The sequence below is a fragment of the Rhineura floridana genome, chromosome 5 (genome assembly GCF_030035675.1).
Source record: "Rhineura floridana isolate rRhiFlo1 chromosome 5, rRhiFlo1.hap2, whole genome shotgun sequence".
Lineage (NCBI taxonomy): Eukaryota > Metazoa > Chordata > Lepidosauria > Squamata > Rhineuridae > Rhineura > Rhineura floridana.
This window is the reverse complement of record NC_084484.1, coordinates 45,693,893-45,709,571: the sequence shown is the minus strand read 5'-3', so window position 1 is coordinate 45,709,571 and position 15,679 is coordinate 45,693,893. Positions and strand designations below refer to the sequence as shown.

General features: G+C 40.1%; 1 protein-coding gene across 7 annotated transcripts; it reads right to left on the bottom strand.

Moving 5' to 3' along the window:
- Positions 1 to 4,166: 4,166 nt before the first annotated feature.
- TEX30 (testis expressed 30) lies at positions 4,167 to 12,201 on the bottom strand. Of its 7 annotated transcripts, none has more exons than XM_061626609.1 (6): positions 12,101 to 12,201; positions 10,860 to 10,930; positions 9,849 to 10,079; positions 9,305 to 9,356; positions 6,859 to 7,061; positions 4,167 to 4,542 (listed from the first exon to the last, which is right to left on the bottom strand). In XM_061626609.1, the coding sequence occupies exons 2-6, from the start codon at positions 10,875 to 10,877 to the stop codon at positions 4,381 to 4,383; spliced, it is 666 nt and encodes a 221-aa protein (XP_061482593.1). In that variant the 5' UTR covers positions 10,878 to 10,930; positions 12,101 to 12,201; the 3' UTR covers positions 4,167 to 4,380. The 7 variants fall into 7 exon arrangements, with proteins under 7 accessions (XP_061482593.1, XP_061482596.1, XP_061482594.1 ...); XM_061626612.1 differs by lacking the exon at positions 12,101 to 12,201 and adding an exon at positions 11,999 to 12,094; XM_061626610.1 differs by lacking the exon at positions 12,101 to 12,201 and adding an exon at positions 11,920 to 12,005.
- Positions 12,202 to 15,679: the final 3,478 nt, after the last annotated feature.

Genomic DNA, 15,679 nt, shown 5'->3' with positions numbered 1-15,679 from the left:
GAGTGTGTGAACCTACCACCCACATGTCCCATTAAACACACCTCCATGAGAGGAGGGGGATCTTTTCCTAGGGATAAAGCAAGTGCTTTGCCCTGAAGTGTGCCTAAACAGTGTGTGTGTAACCCCAAAAATGCAGGTCCAAACAAGACTAAACCGAAGCTTTAATTTATTGATAGAAAAGAGAAGAATAGCATTACAAAATTACTGGGTGCATGGCAGCATTAATCATTAATACCCTAACCCATTCATAACTATAAACTAAGGAGATCAAAGGTCCCTATTGCTATAAGGAATGGCAGACAGCAGAGATTACCTATCCTAGGCCCAGGAGTGGGCAATGGAATACAGCTGAAGTGGTGCGAATGAGCTCTGACCAAAAAGCAGGAAGGAATCTCTTTGCCTCAAGGTTTGCACCAAGACTCAAACTCCCTGCCTGATCTGTGGCTGCAGTCCTGCACTGTTTTCCTTGAGAGCATAGTTACACATGTTGCAGCTCAGATCACCATCACTGCCCCCCTTGGTCTCCAGTCCCACTCTTAAGTACACTTTCCCTCTTACAAATCAATGTGAAAAGGAAGGGTCTGGGTATGAGGTGATCTCATGTTTTGTGTGTGTGTGTGTGTGTCTTGCTGACACTCAGAAAAACTCAGGTTACTTTCTAATGCTTTTTTTGAACAATGGGATTGTTCTGCTGAGCTTGAAGGAAGCCTGCCAAGGAAGAAGATAACATATATTTCAGTTTCTTTTGGTTATTTTAGTAGCCCACAGAATGGCCTTGCTTCCGTCCTCATTTCACAGTACTGCAGGAATGCACAAGTCAGAAAACGGGGTGTGGGGTGGCAGTTATAGTCCAGAATGCTCCAGGGCCTTACCACCCCTTTGACTCCACATGAACCAAAGTAGGGTTAGCCGAACACGCGTAACACTAGCTTTGATTTTTCTATCTCCCTTAACAACTAAAAAAAAAAACCATAGGTGGATCTAAGCAACTCAGTAATGTGAATATATTTTCCTCAAATGGTTTCAGCTGAAGTCTGTGCCACTGCTATGTGTACAAAGAATAGCTTAGGCATTACATTTTGGTGAGAACATCCAGCACTTGAGCTCTTATGCCCTCACTAACATGAGAAAATTAAAACAAATGAAATTGGAAATACCATGTGTAACGTGGCAACCCTAGAAAAGCTGTTTGAAACTGAAGCGTTACATTAAAAAAACACGGTACAGCTCATTTTATCAAATGCTTTCTCATATTTAAGAGGAAGGGCATGTACACACAAGCATCTTACCGTGTGGAATTCTTTCCTGAAGGAAATGTCTGAATACGCATTGGAGTAAATAAATTCATTTTGTTAAAATTAATACATCTTAGGCCCTGGATAGGATAACTTTATACTTGATCAAGTCAGATACTATACAAAAATAACCACTGATGAAATCAAGGGTAGCTTTCTAATGTGCTTTGGAAATTATTATGGTTATTATTATTAAATAATAAGGGAGCCCAGGGTAGCAAACATGATAAAACACTGAAAACATCCTAAGAACAAACATCTTAAAAAGTAATTCCAATATAGATGCAGACTGGGATAAGGTATCTACTTAAAAGGCTTGTTGAAAGACATGCTTGTTTTTGTTAAAGCTGTTCCCACTTTTCCCCTGACCCAGAAAAGTTGGAGTGTAGCCAAAGTGTGTGTGACTGCTGTTGTGTTCATGTAACCCACCCCACTGCAATTCCTCCCCTATTTCATATCACCAGTCAGTCTAGGGATGGAGAACCTGTGGTCCTCTAGACATTGCTAGATTACAACTCCAATCATTGTCCATGCTGGCTTGGGCTGATGGGAGTTCAACTCCAACAACATTTGGAGGGCTACAGGTTCTCCACCTAAGTTAGACAGAGGAGAGCAGCAAAAGAGGGAAGGGTCATCTCCAAAGTGGACTCTATATGAATACAATACAAGTACCACCAGTTAAAAAGAACTTTAGTTGACCCCGCTCCAGTCAAAAAGAGACCATGCATGAAAGCCAATAATTGCTTAGGTGGGAGGAGGCAGCCATGTTATCTCCTACGGATGACTTTTCATTCAGACTGCAATAGATCTGTGTGAATTGCTTTTGTTGATTATCTCAGTTATGTGCAACCAATGAAAATAATGTGAAAAGGAGAAAAAATGTGGAACAGAATACTTCAATTAATTCACAAAACTAGGATGAACAAAAATTACAGCTGGGAGCCTCTTAAATAAATAACTGTTAAAATAATTGGCCATAGTGTGATCAAGCTGTGCCAGCTCTTCTCAAGCAAGCTGGTTAGCAGGGCTTATAATAAGCTTGTTTAATTCAGTATTCTTTTTCAAGCCTCTCATTTGTAACAGCTGTTCAAAGAGAGACTCTTATCATGTGGATTCCAGACAAACTGTTGAGTATCTCATTACCAAACAGCACTGAAGCCCTAAGAGAGTTAATGTTTTTTGAAGAAAAATTATTCCAAGCCATTTAGAGAAAAAGCAAAAGCATGCTTCCTCATAGAATTGTTTTGAAGCTAATAATTATCATTCATGTTTTCTCTGGGCAGAGCTGCGTCTGTGTAAGAGCTTTCCCTACCATGGGATGGTGGATTAGTTCTCAGTTGACATCCTATCTACAAAGTCAGCAGAAACATGTATATAGTCATTTTAAAGACACAGAATCACATGTATGCTTCCTTGTGTTAACACTCCCCATATGCAGAAAATTAGCATGTTGGGGGGAGTCTAGATTAGATCTCTTTGCCTTGGTCTATCAGGTTTCTATAGGTATGTTGTAATACCAAAAGAATTGTACAAACTTCTTTTGCTCAACATGCAAATTGGTTCTAATCCCTCAGTTGTCGTCCATTACAACCAAACCCTTCTTTCTGGTCTTTCTCTATAGGCTAGTGCAGACTTTGTTTAGCTGAGCAAGCATAAGGGCTCTGCATGAATTCTTATGCTGCTTTGCAGGAAGCGCCACAAGGTTTTCAGTGGCATACGTCCAACTCTTCTCTAGATAATATGTGAATGGAAATACATGGCAATTAGCTGCATCACATGCACAACAACCTTCAAAGGTCTGCTTAGTTGCTGTTCAACCATACAGTCTTGACCGACCTTAAGTTACCTTTTTTTGTTCTTGTTAATTGGTAACGGACCAGACAGTTCAAACATATAAAACCGATTCTGGCCCACTTGCATTGGCTGCCTGTATGTTTCCAAGCTCGATTCAAGGTGCTGGTTTTAACCTATAAAGCCTTACATGGCTTAAGACCACAATACCTAATGGAATGCCTCTCCCAACATGAACTCACCCGTACACTACACTCAACATCTAAGGCCCTCCTTTGGGTGCCTACTTCGAGGGAAGCTGGGAGGCTGGCAACAAGGGAGAGGGCCTTCTCAGTGGTGGTCCCCCAATTATGGAATGATCTCTTTGATGAGGTGCGCCTGGCGCCGACACTTATCTTTTCAGTGCCAAGTCGAGACTTTCCTCTTCTCCCAGGCATTTTAGCATGCGTTTTTAAATTGTTTTTTTGTTTTTATATTTGTTTTTAATGTTTTTAATTGCTGTAAACTGCCCAGAGAGCTTCAGCTATGGGGCGGTATATAAATGTAATAAATAAATAAATATATCTTGCAAATAGGGGTAGAGTGAAAAGGGAACAGCCATAGGGAAATAAAGATTGGAATAGAAGATACTCATTTCAAGTAATGATAATTACGTTGCATGCATATGTGATTATATAGTATTTTAACCAAAATACAAAAGTCATTCATTCTTTTGAAAGATAAATTGTGGCTATAATGTCTTACTATATTAAGTTTAGAAGTTACCAGATACAAATCAGGAAAAAATTAGTTAACATAATTTTTATTTTAAAAATGTGTAGAATATACTATCAAAGTAGTTATAAAGCCATGCACTCATAAGCATCATATGTGCCACTCAAATGTATATTATTCCTTAACCAATATGATTGTGGTACCACCTATGAAGTTAAAATGCTATACAGTGGTATGGTACTGTTATGCTATCCATTTCACACACAAAGATGCTACAAATAGTTAGACTTGTGAAGTTGCACCTTAATAGCAGGTATGCTTTTTTAAAAAATACTATGCATAACAGTAGATGTATGAGATACAATATTTTAAAAAATAGCAAAACAAATTTTATTTCAGTAATCGCTGAACTTTAGAAATGAAATATCAAGGACAAAACATGGAGTTTTAGAAGATATCCGAGTTTGTTATTTGTCAATAAATTACTCCAGGGCTGATGAAAACATTTTACTCTTATAAAAAGGTATTAATCTCTCACAGAGTACAGAGGCTACATAATAGTTGGTAATTGCTTGTGTTCTTACTCAATGATTTCTTTGATCCAAGACAAAACCTGAATGTTTATTTCCAACAAGATGTCATCTGCAGTTCGTCCTTTCACTGCCATGCTGTGGTTTGCCTTTTCAACCCAATGGATTTTCTTAGGTGCTTGCATTTTGATTGCAACACCATCCAACAGTTTCTATAAACACAATGGAGAAACAGAACAGAGCTAAAGTTGTCTTTCTTATCTATGATAATTCATGTACAACAGGAATCAGGACTACTTGGATGCGGCAATCAATACATGTAAGCATGGCACAGGGAGCTCTTTTCCTCATGCTGATTTCATATAGTTTTCTATCCAGAGCATCACTTGGGATGCAAGAAAAGGTGGCCTCGGGACACAAACACACCAAATGAATAAATGCTAGTGAGACTGTAACTGGGTACTGTCCTTAATATCTCACACACGCTTTAGTGGATAGAAGAAAATCTTTTTAAAAAAACTGCGTTCTGGGAAAAAATACTAAGCTCATTGCTTAGAAGTGGATACGATTAGCAGCAGGAAAGACATGAAAGTACAGTGTCTTGCAAAAGTACTCAGACTCCTGACCAATTCACTCATATTACTGAATTGCAAATTGTACATTCTAATTTTGTTCTGTATGATATTTTATTTTGAAACAATGAAACTCAAAATCAATTACTGTAAGGTGACATTGGTTTTATGTTGGGAAATATTTGTAAGAAACAAAAAAATTAAACATGTTGCTTGCATAAGAATTCAACCCCACACATTAATATGTGGTACAGCCACCTTTTGCTGCAATAACAGCTTTAAGTCTGTTAGAGTAGGTATGTACCAGCTTTGCACGTAGCATCGGAGGCATTTTGGCCCATTCTTCTTGATAGATTCGCTCCAGGTCATTCAGGTTGGTTGGTCATTGCTTGTCGACTGCAATTTTCAAAGAGCACACAGATTCTCAAAGGGATTGAGTTCAGGACTTTGACTGGGCCTCTGTAGGACATTCACCTTTTTGTTCTTGAGCCACTCCAATGTTGCTCTGGCCTTGTGCTTGGGATCATTGTCCTGCTGAAAAGTGAATTTCCTCCCACGCTTCAATTTTTTTAGTGGACTGATGCAGGTTCTCTTGCAGTATTTCCCTGTATTTTGCTCCATCCATTCTTCCTTCAATTTGAACAAAATGCCCAGTCCCTGCTGATGAGAAGCATCCCCACAGCATGATGCTGCCACCACCACACTTCACTGTAGGATGGTGTTGTCTTGAGGCATGGGCAGTGTTAAGTGTGTGCCACACATAGCACTTTGAGCTTTGGCCAAAAAGCTCTTTCTTAGTCTCATCTGACCACAAAACCTTTTCCCACATTGCAGCTGGGGCACTCATGCTTTCTGGCCAACTCCAGAAGTGCTTTCAGGTGGTACTTTTTGAATAACGGCTTCTTTCTTGGCCACCATCCCATACAGGCCAATGTTACACAGAGCTCTTGATATGGTTGACTGGTGTACCATTACTCCACTCCCAGCCACTGAACTCTGTAGCTCCTTCAATGTGATTGTCAGCCTCTGTGGTTTCTCTCACAAGTCTCGTTCACATGCTGAGTTTTGAGGGACAGCCTTTTCTTGGCAGTGCCTGGGTAGTGTAATGCAGCTTCCACTTCCTGATTATTGATCCGTGCTCACTGGGATATCCAAACGCTTGGATATTATTTTGTACCCTTTTCCTAATCTGTGTGTTTGTATTACATTATCTCTCACTTCTGTAGAATGCTCTTTGGTCTTCATTTTCCTTCAGATCCACAGCCTGACCAATGATACTTCAACAGTGGGGTTTTTATCCTGACAATGTGACAGCAACTTTAATGGTTCACAGGTGGAGGCCAATGGTAAGGTAACTGTGTCCTCAATAGGGCAATTTCTTTCATCTGTGTAAACTGGGAGCTTCCGCAGCACAGGGGTCGAATACTTAAACAAGCAACATGTTTCAGTTTTTTGTTGCTTGCAAACATTTCCCAACATAAAACCAATGTCACCTTACAGTAACTGATTCCGAGTATCTGTGTTTCAAAATAAAATATACAGAACAAAATGTACCATTTGTAATTCAGTAATAAGGGAGCATTGGTCAGAAGCCTGATTACTTTTGCGAGGCACGGTATATGCTATATAACCCAAAATTCTAAAAATGCAATTTGTTTTACTTTTGATACTAACTGGGCAATTTCAAAAGAGGAAAAATGCCTTTACAATTGTTTGTGTTATAGAAGTGAGTCAATACTAAGGAATAAATAGACACGGGGAAAGGGCAGAAGATCTGCTAAAGAAGCAAACGCTTCTCACCTGTCATTAATTTGAATGCGGTAACCTAGCAGTGCAAAACTCTTGCCTGAAGCTTCTTTCAGTTCCATGTTTGAATACAATGATTTCTCTCACCAGTATTGCACACTTAAATAAGCATGTTATTTTATCCACTTTCGAGTGCATGCAAGAACTCACTTTATCACACATCTCATCTGAAGCTCCAGACACAAATAGCACAGGAGACTTAACGGACAATAAATCTTCATCCCGAAGTTTAGAGTGAAGCTTTGGTCGATGCAGTGGATAAGACAAACATATAAGACCTTGAATGAAGCTGTCATTATCTTGGTCGGCTTGATGTGTCACCGAGGCAGCAGCACGTGAACCCATTGAACGGCCTACATCCCATTAGGAACCAAGGAGGAAAAAACACATTTTTGTCTTTCCAATTATGTATTCTATACAACATCCATTTTCAAAGTCTTCTAATTCTCGGTCAGTTAACTACAGAAAGGCTTCAAAACTTAGGAATCTTCTACTGTACACTTGATAAACATTATTTAGGGATTCATTTACACAGACAGCATGAGTATTTACAGCTGCCAGAAGGAGTTCCTGTGATGGTGCTTGCTGAAAAATGTCAGGCTTAAATCGCGGCTTAGGAAGCTGTGGGGGTTCATAAGAATATTCAGGAAAGTTCTACTGGAACAGATCAGTTTCAGCTGTGGTCAACCAAATGCCTTTAGAAAGCAGGGCATAAAATCAACAGTCCTCCTGTTTTCTCTCCAGCATCTGCCACTCATAATAGCTCTGGAGGTAGAGGCTTCATTCCGCTATCAAGTGTAACAGCTACTAGGAAATCCATTCTCCATGAATTTGTTTCAATCTTTTAAAAAATGTAAGCATGGTTATATATTACTGAATGTGTTGTATACTGCCAACAGGGCTTCAATGGTTCTGTAAGTCACAGGAAGACTTTGTGGTTAAGTTTAACTGGAATCCTGCTGTCCCCCAGCTCTTGACCCAAAGGCTTACAACCAAGAAAAGAAGCATCCAATCCCAAATGATGCTCATGCTAAAAACAGTGCTAACTTACTCCAATTACAGCCAGGAAAGCAGGTATGGGGACAATGGCCCTCCAGATATTGTTAGACTACAATTCCCATCAGCCCAGCCAGCATCACCAACAATCAGGATGATGCAAGTTGTAGTCCACAACCTCTGGAGGGCCACAGCTTCCCTAGTCTTGCAATAAAGGATACTGTAACTTATAATTCAAAATATTGTCTAGTATTTTGATTGTATCTGGTAAACACCAGAAAATTGAACACAAATGCTACAGGAGAATAAGGGCCCATCCTGAATTGTGTACACAGAAAAATCTACTCTAAACATTTGGCATATTAGCTTCCAAACATTTCCATTTTTTCAGTCATGGATATTCCTTGCTATCCTGATGCCTGACATCCACATCAATGGCAAAACTTGACACAATGCATCTGGAGTTGTTTTTTGTTGTTGCCTATCTCCTCTTTCACTCCTTCCTCCACCTTCCATTGGGTTTGCATCCAGGAATTTCTCCAGTTGTGTACTTACTTTTTTAAAAAACAAAAATCCCAGAAAGTGTGCAAGAGCAAATCTTACTAGCCTTACTTACCATGTTTCACAATCGGCAAAGTGGAGGTTTGTGCTGGGGGCACAGAATATCCATTTCCACTTGGTTTTTAATATTGGAGTATTGTGCAAGAGTGATGGTGATAAAAGATTTTACACAAGAACTCTGTATTAATTTTCTTGTTTTTAAAAAAGCCCTATGTATGTACTGTGATTACAGTCTCCAAGGTAATCCTCCACATGTAACGTGTGGAGAACTTGAGAACAGCTTCTCCTACACAGGTTGCTGAAATTCAAAGGTGCCTTCAGCATGCACTAATGCAGCTGGAAATAAAGCAACTAGGTTGCGTTCAGATGAGAACAAACTGAAGCAGAGAGATGGCATTACAAGCCACTATACATGACAAACTCTACACCACACACACACAAACAAAAGAAAGCACTAACAAACCTCCACACCAGCACTGACTGCAGCTTTTATTTTTAATATATAAATGTATAATGAGTTGTTTTTACGTATATTTACTACCGTAAAGGCAAATATGGATAAGGATAAAATGTAAAAAGGTATGGGCCAGCATTTTGTTAACAACGTTGTGTGAACACTGCAAAAAAACATGTGTGCATGAACAGCAACTACTCTACAATAAACTCTCATTTGGAAGGACCCTAATATGCCTACTGCGTATGACAATGTTCACTTAAAACTGTTCACTATATCCTTACCAAATAGATTATTATTGAGTTGGTGGACAGAGTTCCACAAATAAGGCTTGAAGGTAAAATGAACAATTTATACTGGTATTTGGGCCTTTTAGGTGAGGACAAGGGTCAGTGTTGTTTTTGAAGTGCTAAGCAGAAATAGCTTAAATCCATATGTTAAAAACATACATAAACAGTCCAAAACCCTTGGTATGTGAAACATCTGCCTCGTTCAAAAATATATTTCAGCATCCTGTTTTCCAGGAGTGAAATAAGGAACTATGTAATATTTACTTCTTTACATAACACAATCAAATTTTCTTACCTCCAAGAAAAATGCCAGAAAGTTTGTAGTCACCTGATGATCTTAGATATTCCTTTTTTAAAAAAAAAAATTAAGGGTAAGGATTAATATTTTCTGGATTATCAGTAAAATATACAAACAAGTCACTTCTTAAATGCAACTTGTTGAAAGATATGCAAAACAAAATGCAGCTTATCTGACAAATATTTAACCTAATAAATAATAGAGAGTGAAGAAATAGTACATAGGATTGGAATTGCTTCCAATACAGTTTCTTACATAGTGAAAAGTTAAGCAACTTTTTAAAGAACAGAAGGTTCAATCCATTGCAATAATGGAACAGATCTAAGTAAACACACATATACATTTAAATATAAAGTCTATACGTCAGGCAACTAAAGCTAAATATGGACTACGTGGCTTAGGCTGCAATCATATGTATGTTTACTCAAAAGCCCAAATGAGTTCAATGACGCTTAATCCCAGACAAGCAAGTATAGGATTACAACCTTTTAAGGTAGAAAAATGCACAAGAAATGTAAAAAGCAAATTTGATCTTTCATACCACAACTGCTTTATATGCTTTAGTCCTATAGATGATATTAAGGCTTTTGCAAGTAAATCGTAGGCACAGAAATCCATGAGATACAAGATAGTTTGCCAAAGATACAAGGTGAGAGAAATTCATGTCACCAGATGCTCCATGAGTAAGAATCACAGCATATGGTAGCATCTTTTCAGGGGTGGAGAAAACAGCATCAAGAGATTTGCTTCCAAATGGTATTGTCACATTAGTCTAGAAATAAAAATACTGAAATGAACAAAAAATGTTTTTAGCATGCATACATAAAATACAGCTCTTCAGACTAGCTGCCGTGCTGTCCTGTACTTTGGCACAAGAGAAGTAACTATATTCTAAAATGCACTGGCAACTGTTCTTGTGACTAAGGATGCTTCCACGCTGTTGCTATTTTCGGGTGGGATTCAATCATATACTGGCAAATTCAGGCTAGGCAATTATAGTTGATTGGGAGGTATTGCATAACAAACCCACTTCCCCAAAAGATCAGACTTTTAGTGATAAGAAACATGATGGGAAAATGGACTGGAAAGCATGAGACAACACTTGCTTTGACATGTCACGAACTAGCCAACATCGTCTAATCTCCCCACAAACAAATCAGGATGAATGCTCAATAAACAGATCATCTTGAAGCACTCTAAAACACATCAGAAGGGTTTTCTCTGTTCTTGTCAACCACATAATCTAGAGACAAGTCACATTAATCTGTTCACTCCTTTAGTTTGCCTGTGTATGTGTGAAAAAAATGTTTTGAGGAGTTAACCAATTTGACACCTATCCATATAATTAACAATGTAGAGCTGGGCTTGTAAACATAATGCAGATCAGCTTTACAAAACTTTTTTCTGTTTAGGCAAAAGGCATGGACACACGATAGTATGATTTTTTTTGCACAATAGTGACTTTTGTGGATTTATTAATTCTGCTTAGAATTAGAAGGAGCATCATAATCAAAACTATATACATAGTAATGAGAAACCTGCTATGGCATACCTCTGTATAGGCATCCATTTTCCTTTTACAATCCTGCAGCTGTACGTCTCAGAGCTTTTGACTGCAAGTCACTGTAATAAAATAAAGCAAATATGTATGACAGGCATAGCAATCTGCCCCACTGCTTCCTATGAATGGGTAAAGAGCCCTAAATATGTCCCCAACATCTGGTATTCAAAAATATACTGCTAGGCATATTTGGCTACTACAGCACTTCTTCCAGTTCTGTATCCAGCAGCACAAGCTGCTCAGGCTCCATGGAGGCTCAGCTAATGCCTGTCTGCTGATCAGTGTTTGTATTTCCCTCATTTTCCCTTTGTGGAACCAAAATTCTGTCCAGACCTCTATTAAGATTATCAATTTAGGTCCTAAACATTCAAATTAGGCAAACAAAATTGCCAGTGTAACCAGACCTGGACAACTAAACACATCTGCTCACCCTTGCACTATAAATGCGTATCGGCGAGTAGCAGCTGGGAGTTTCACATTATGGGGGGGGGGGACAAAGGGTCCATTAATTAGCTTGTTGCTATAGATTTACCACAGGATTGATGTATGGGCTGGGCATCATTTGGATTTTCTGCTTCAAGCATCCAAGCGGGTTAAAGGACAAGAAGGAAAGTAGCCTTCAGATTACTGTACTTTTAATAGCCATTATGCACATATGTTTCTGTTCATGTCCTTTTGGGTTCCCTGTTTTAAACTGTCGCCTTTATATTCTTGTATGCATGTGCTACGAATAACTCTGAACGCTTGACCTCTAAGCCCCCACGATATATACCACAAGAAAGGTATAACAAGATTGGGGGGTGCGGCACAGACCCCGCCCCGGAATGTCTGCACGCTTCATATATAAGAACAGAAACACGGCTGCTACTTGCTTGCAGATTCGTGAGAACGTTTCTTTTAAAAAAAACAAAACCCAAATTCTTTCTTTCCCCTCCTAAAGGAACTTCCCACCGTGACTGAGGCTGCACTCTTACGCTCGCTTAGATGGGAGTAAGTCGCGCTGAATTTACTTCCGAACAACCACGCACGGGACCACGTCTTCCTGCCATACCTTCCCTGTCTCTCAGGTTGCCAGCAAATTACGTGCCATGCCGCTAGTATAAGTGCATGCCGGGAGTTGTAGTACATACTTTAGCGGAAAGCAAGCCAGCCCGCGGAAGGTTTTCCACGAGAAAGGCAGTTGTAAATGTATGTAGGCCAGAGTCCTGTCAGCCTAACAAGAGGAACGTTACCTCGCTGGGTGACGTCCTTCTTCCTCGTCACTATATTGCCTGCGATGCGTACACAAAGCACATCTCTGTCCGCCCGCCCCAAGAATTCTGGGAACTGTAGTTTATGAGGTTGCTGGCTAGGCATTGTGGCTTTAAGAGGGGTAAAGAACAGCTCCCAGAATTATATGGGAAAATAAAAGTGCTTTAAATATAAAGCATGTACGCAGGTCAGATTTCTGCCTTCAGAGCAGAAAACTAGGTTAAGGAGTGAAGGACTTATTGAAAGAAGCTGATGACAGGAGCACTAACTAGTGGAGTAAACTATTGTTTGGAAATGCTCTGAGTAAATGCGCATAGGATAACAGTCGGGTTATGAACCAGAGTCATTTAGTAAATGAGAGCTTTGACAGTGACTTCAAGGTGATGCAGATTAAGAAATCAGATGCAAATTGTGGGAGTGTAACTTTAGAATGGCCTCTTCTTCACTCATCCTGCCACCAGTACATTTAAGTATTAAGTTTTTGCCTCTTCCGCCACCCATACTTACAAGGGAGTATATTCATGTCCTAAGTGAGAAGTGTTTACGTGACTTTGAAGGAGTGAATTTAAATGGCATCTCAGAACTGCTTTCTGAGGGTGTGCCAAGAAATATCTAGTTTCCTTCCCAGCAAACTTTATTTATGGGGTTATGAAACAAGAATTTATAGGGATATAAAAGATATCTGTGTTTGATAAGGCATACAAACACAGACAAAAAAAATCTGTGCAGACACTATTAAATTCTATTAAATGAGCAGAATATAACCAGACACTTCAGGAAGTTCTTTTTGTCAACATTTAAAAGGTAATACGCCTGGTAATGACTACCCAGCTATTTTGGGCTGTGATCACCCATTGGAAATCGGCTTACATCATGGTTTAATGCCTGCTGGGAAATAAACGTGTCCAAAGATCTTAATGTCAACTGACTTCATACTAGTGGAATTTGTTAAGATCAAAAGTCAAAATCCACAAGCGCTGTGATAGGCTCATCCAAGAGATCGACTTGGCTGTCATGGGCGTCTTCAAGATGTTCCTTTCTAAATTAACTATGGCTGAAGTATCAAAGAGAGAACCCCTGCCAAGATAAAAATAATTATTAGAAAAAATTAACAGTTCTGATAGGTTAAAAGGTCTGAACTATTCAGTAACTACTTCAGCTAGAACAAATAAGTTTTGTTGAGACTAAAAGAGCAAAGGAAAGGAATTCCCCTATAGTTAAGATGAGAGTAGTGTGTGTGTACACACACACACACACACACACAGAGTACTGCTATTATAAGGCGATCGATTGGTTTGGTGAAGTGCTGAGCAGTGGTTCAAAAGTTATTAAGGTTTTCTTGCCTCATTAAATGCTTATGGCAGCCCACACACAAGCACCTAACCACACAGTGGCACACACACACCCTACCCCACACTGAAAACGCCACATCACACCTCATTCTGAAACTCTTTATCTTGCCCCACACTGAAAGCACACCCAAACTGAAATCTCCACACCCACACAACCTGCCCCACACTAAAAGCCCCTTACAACGCCCCGTCCACATTGAAACTGCACTTACACTCCACTGAAACCCCCCACAACTGCACTGCAACAATATGTATACACTCTATCCCATACTGAAACCCCCATATGCACATATTGCCCACTGAAACACACACACACCCAAACACACACACACCCCACACCACAGTCTATACATAATGGATGGAATGAGGGACATAAGAACATAAGAACATAAGAAGAGCCTGCTGGATCAGGCCAGTGGCCCATCTAGTCCAGCATCCTGTTCTCACAGTGGCCAACCAGGTGCCTGGGGGAAGCCCGCAAGCAGGACCCGAGTGCAAGAACACTCTCCCCTCCTGTGGCTTCCGGCAACTGGTTTTCAGAAGCATGCTGCCTCTATTCCAAGTGGGAATAGTTATACTGCAAGAAGGTTGTGTTTGCTGCTATTTTTATACACCTTACAAAACGTATGGAGCTGAACCCAGAAACACTTGGTTAACAAACCTCTTAAGTTTTCATGGCAATACACAAAACACTCAGAGAGAACTGAGAGTTCAAAGTGTAAAACAAGAGAAAAAAATCCAGACCCCTGCTGGGCTTTTTGTTGGAAGTGAAGTGGGGCAAGAGCAACTCCTGTTTTGTTCTTTTGTTTAAGCTCCAGAAGGAAGAGTCCTCCAGATAGATAGGCTTTGTTTACCTTTTACCTGTGATGCTCTGACTGACTTCCTTCTGTCGCTAGACTGTGACCAGTGCTGGATTTAGGCATAAGCTAAACAAGCTGCAGTTTAGGGCCTCACAATCCGAAGGGGCCTCAAAAAATTTCAGAATTTTGGGGGGGGACTTTTAAAATTTTATGTGTACTGAATACACCAAGTCTAAATCTGGCACTGACTGTGACACCTTCAGGGAAGCTTACCTGCCCCTCCTCCTTCCGCCCTTTCCACTCCTTTTGTTCTCTGGCTGTCCAGGAGAGAGGAGACTCCCTTTGTCTCTGCTCTCTCTCCGAGCATGGGGCTGACTCCTACACCTGGGACTTATGCCTCCAACTTAGCTAGTTAGTTAGAACTAGGTATGCCTTTTCTATCTACTATGTATTTCTCTAAATAAAGTAGCTTTTCTTATTTTACTAAGTCTCCAGTCTCAGTGATGCTGATGCAGGGTAAAAGCCTGCTTTCTTAGGCAAACGCATGCACACGCTGGCACACTCGCATTTGAACCTCTGCTGTTACTCTCTGCTGCTGTGGTGCTGCTTTTAAACGAAATTAAGCAACACAACTACACACAGCGCAACACTTTTTTCTATCAGTGGTCTCATAATTTGTTGAAATCAATTAAAAATCAAGCACGTTCACAGAGTACTCTCTGGTGTTCATCTTCTGTAGTTTAAAAGTTTAAAAAATGCCTGGCTGATTTTTAATTAATTTAAGAAATTTAACAGTGGTGTCAATGATAAGCACAGGCATGCTCAGTAAGAACCAACTGTCAGTGTTCTAAAAGCCAGACTCACAGCTAATCAGGTGGCCACACCCATCACAGGTATTTATTTTAGTTTGGACAGCCATGGCTTTCCCCAAAGAATCCTGGGAAGTATAGCTTGTGAAGGGTGCTGAGAATTGTTAGAAGACTCCTATTCTCCTGTTGAGGCTATTTTTAGCACCTGCCAGAGCAGTGTGATGCTCACCTCAATACCCGGGTGTAAGTGCGAGCTGAGGAGAGTCTGAAGGACTCTTGGGTTTTCGGCCAGGTACCAAGTAAAGACACACACACAACCTCTTGATCAAGAGTGGCCTCAGTCTTAACACAGGCACAACAGCCTGGCAAGAAAGAAGACTCCGTTTATTATTTACCGTGCCAATATATAGGTTTCAGGAGTAAAGCAGCAATAAACAAAATGTATTACAACATCAGTGACAACGTCAGAGATGAGTAACAGGCCCCTGCTCCATTTCAAAAAGTCAGGACGTTCCTTCCTTGAATCTTTGGGGTCTTGAGTCATACATTGTGAGATAAGGGTAGGGATGAGGCGAGTAACTGACGCCTCTGGGGGTCAT

What these genes read in the sequence shown, in the direction of transcription:
- TEX30 (XM_061626609.1), bottom strand. An exon ending in AAGCATATAAAGCAGTTGTG is followed by an intron (nt 9,357 to 9,848) that starts GTATGAAAGATC and finishes TTTTTAAAAAAG; the next exon opens with GAATATCTAAGATCATCAGG. An exon ending in CAGATGAGATGTGTGATAAA is followed by an intron (nt 4,543 to 6,858) that starts GTGAGTTCTTGC and finishes TTGTGTTTATAG; the next exon opens with AAACTGTTGGATGGTGTTGC.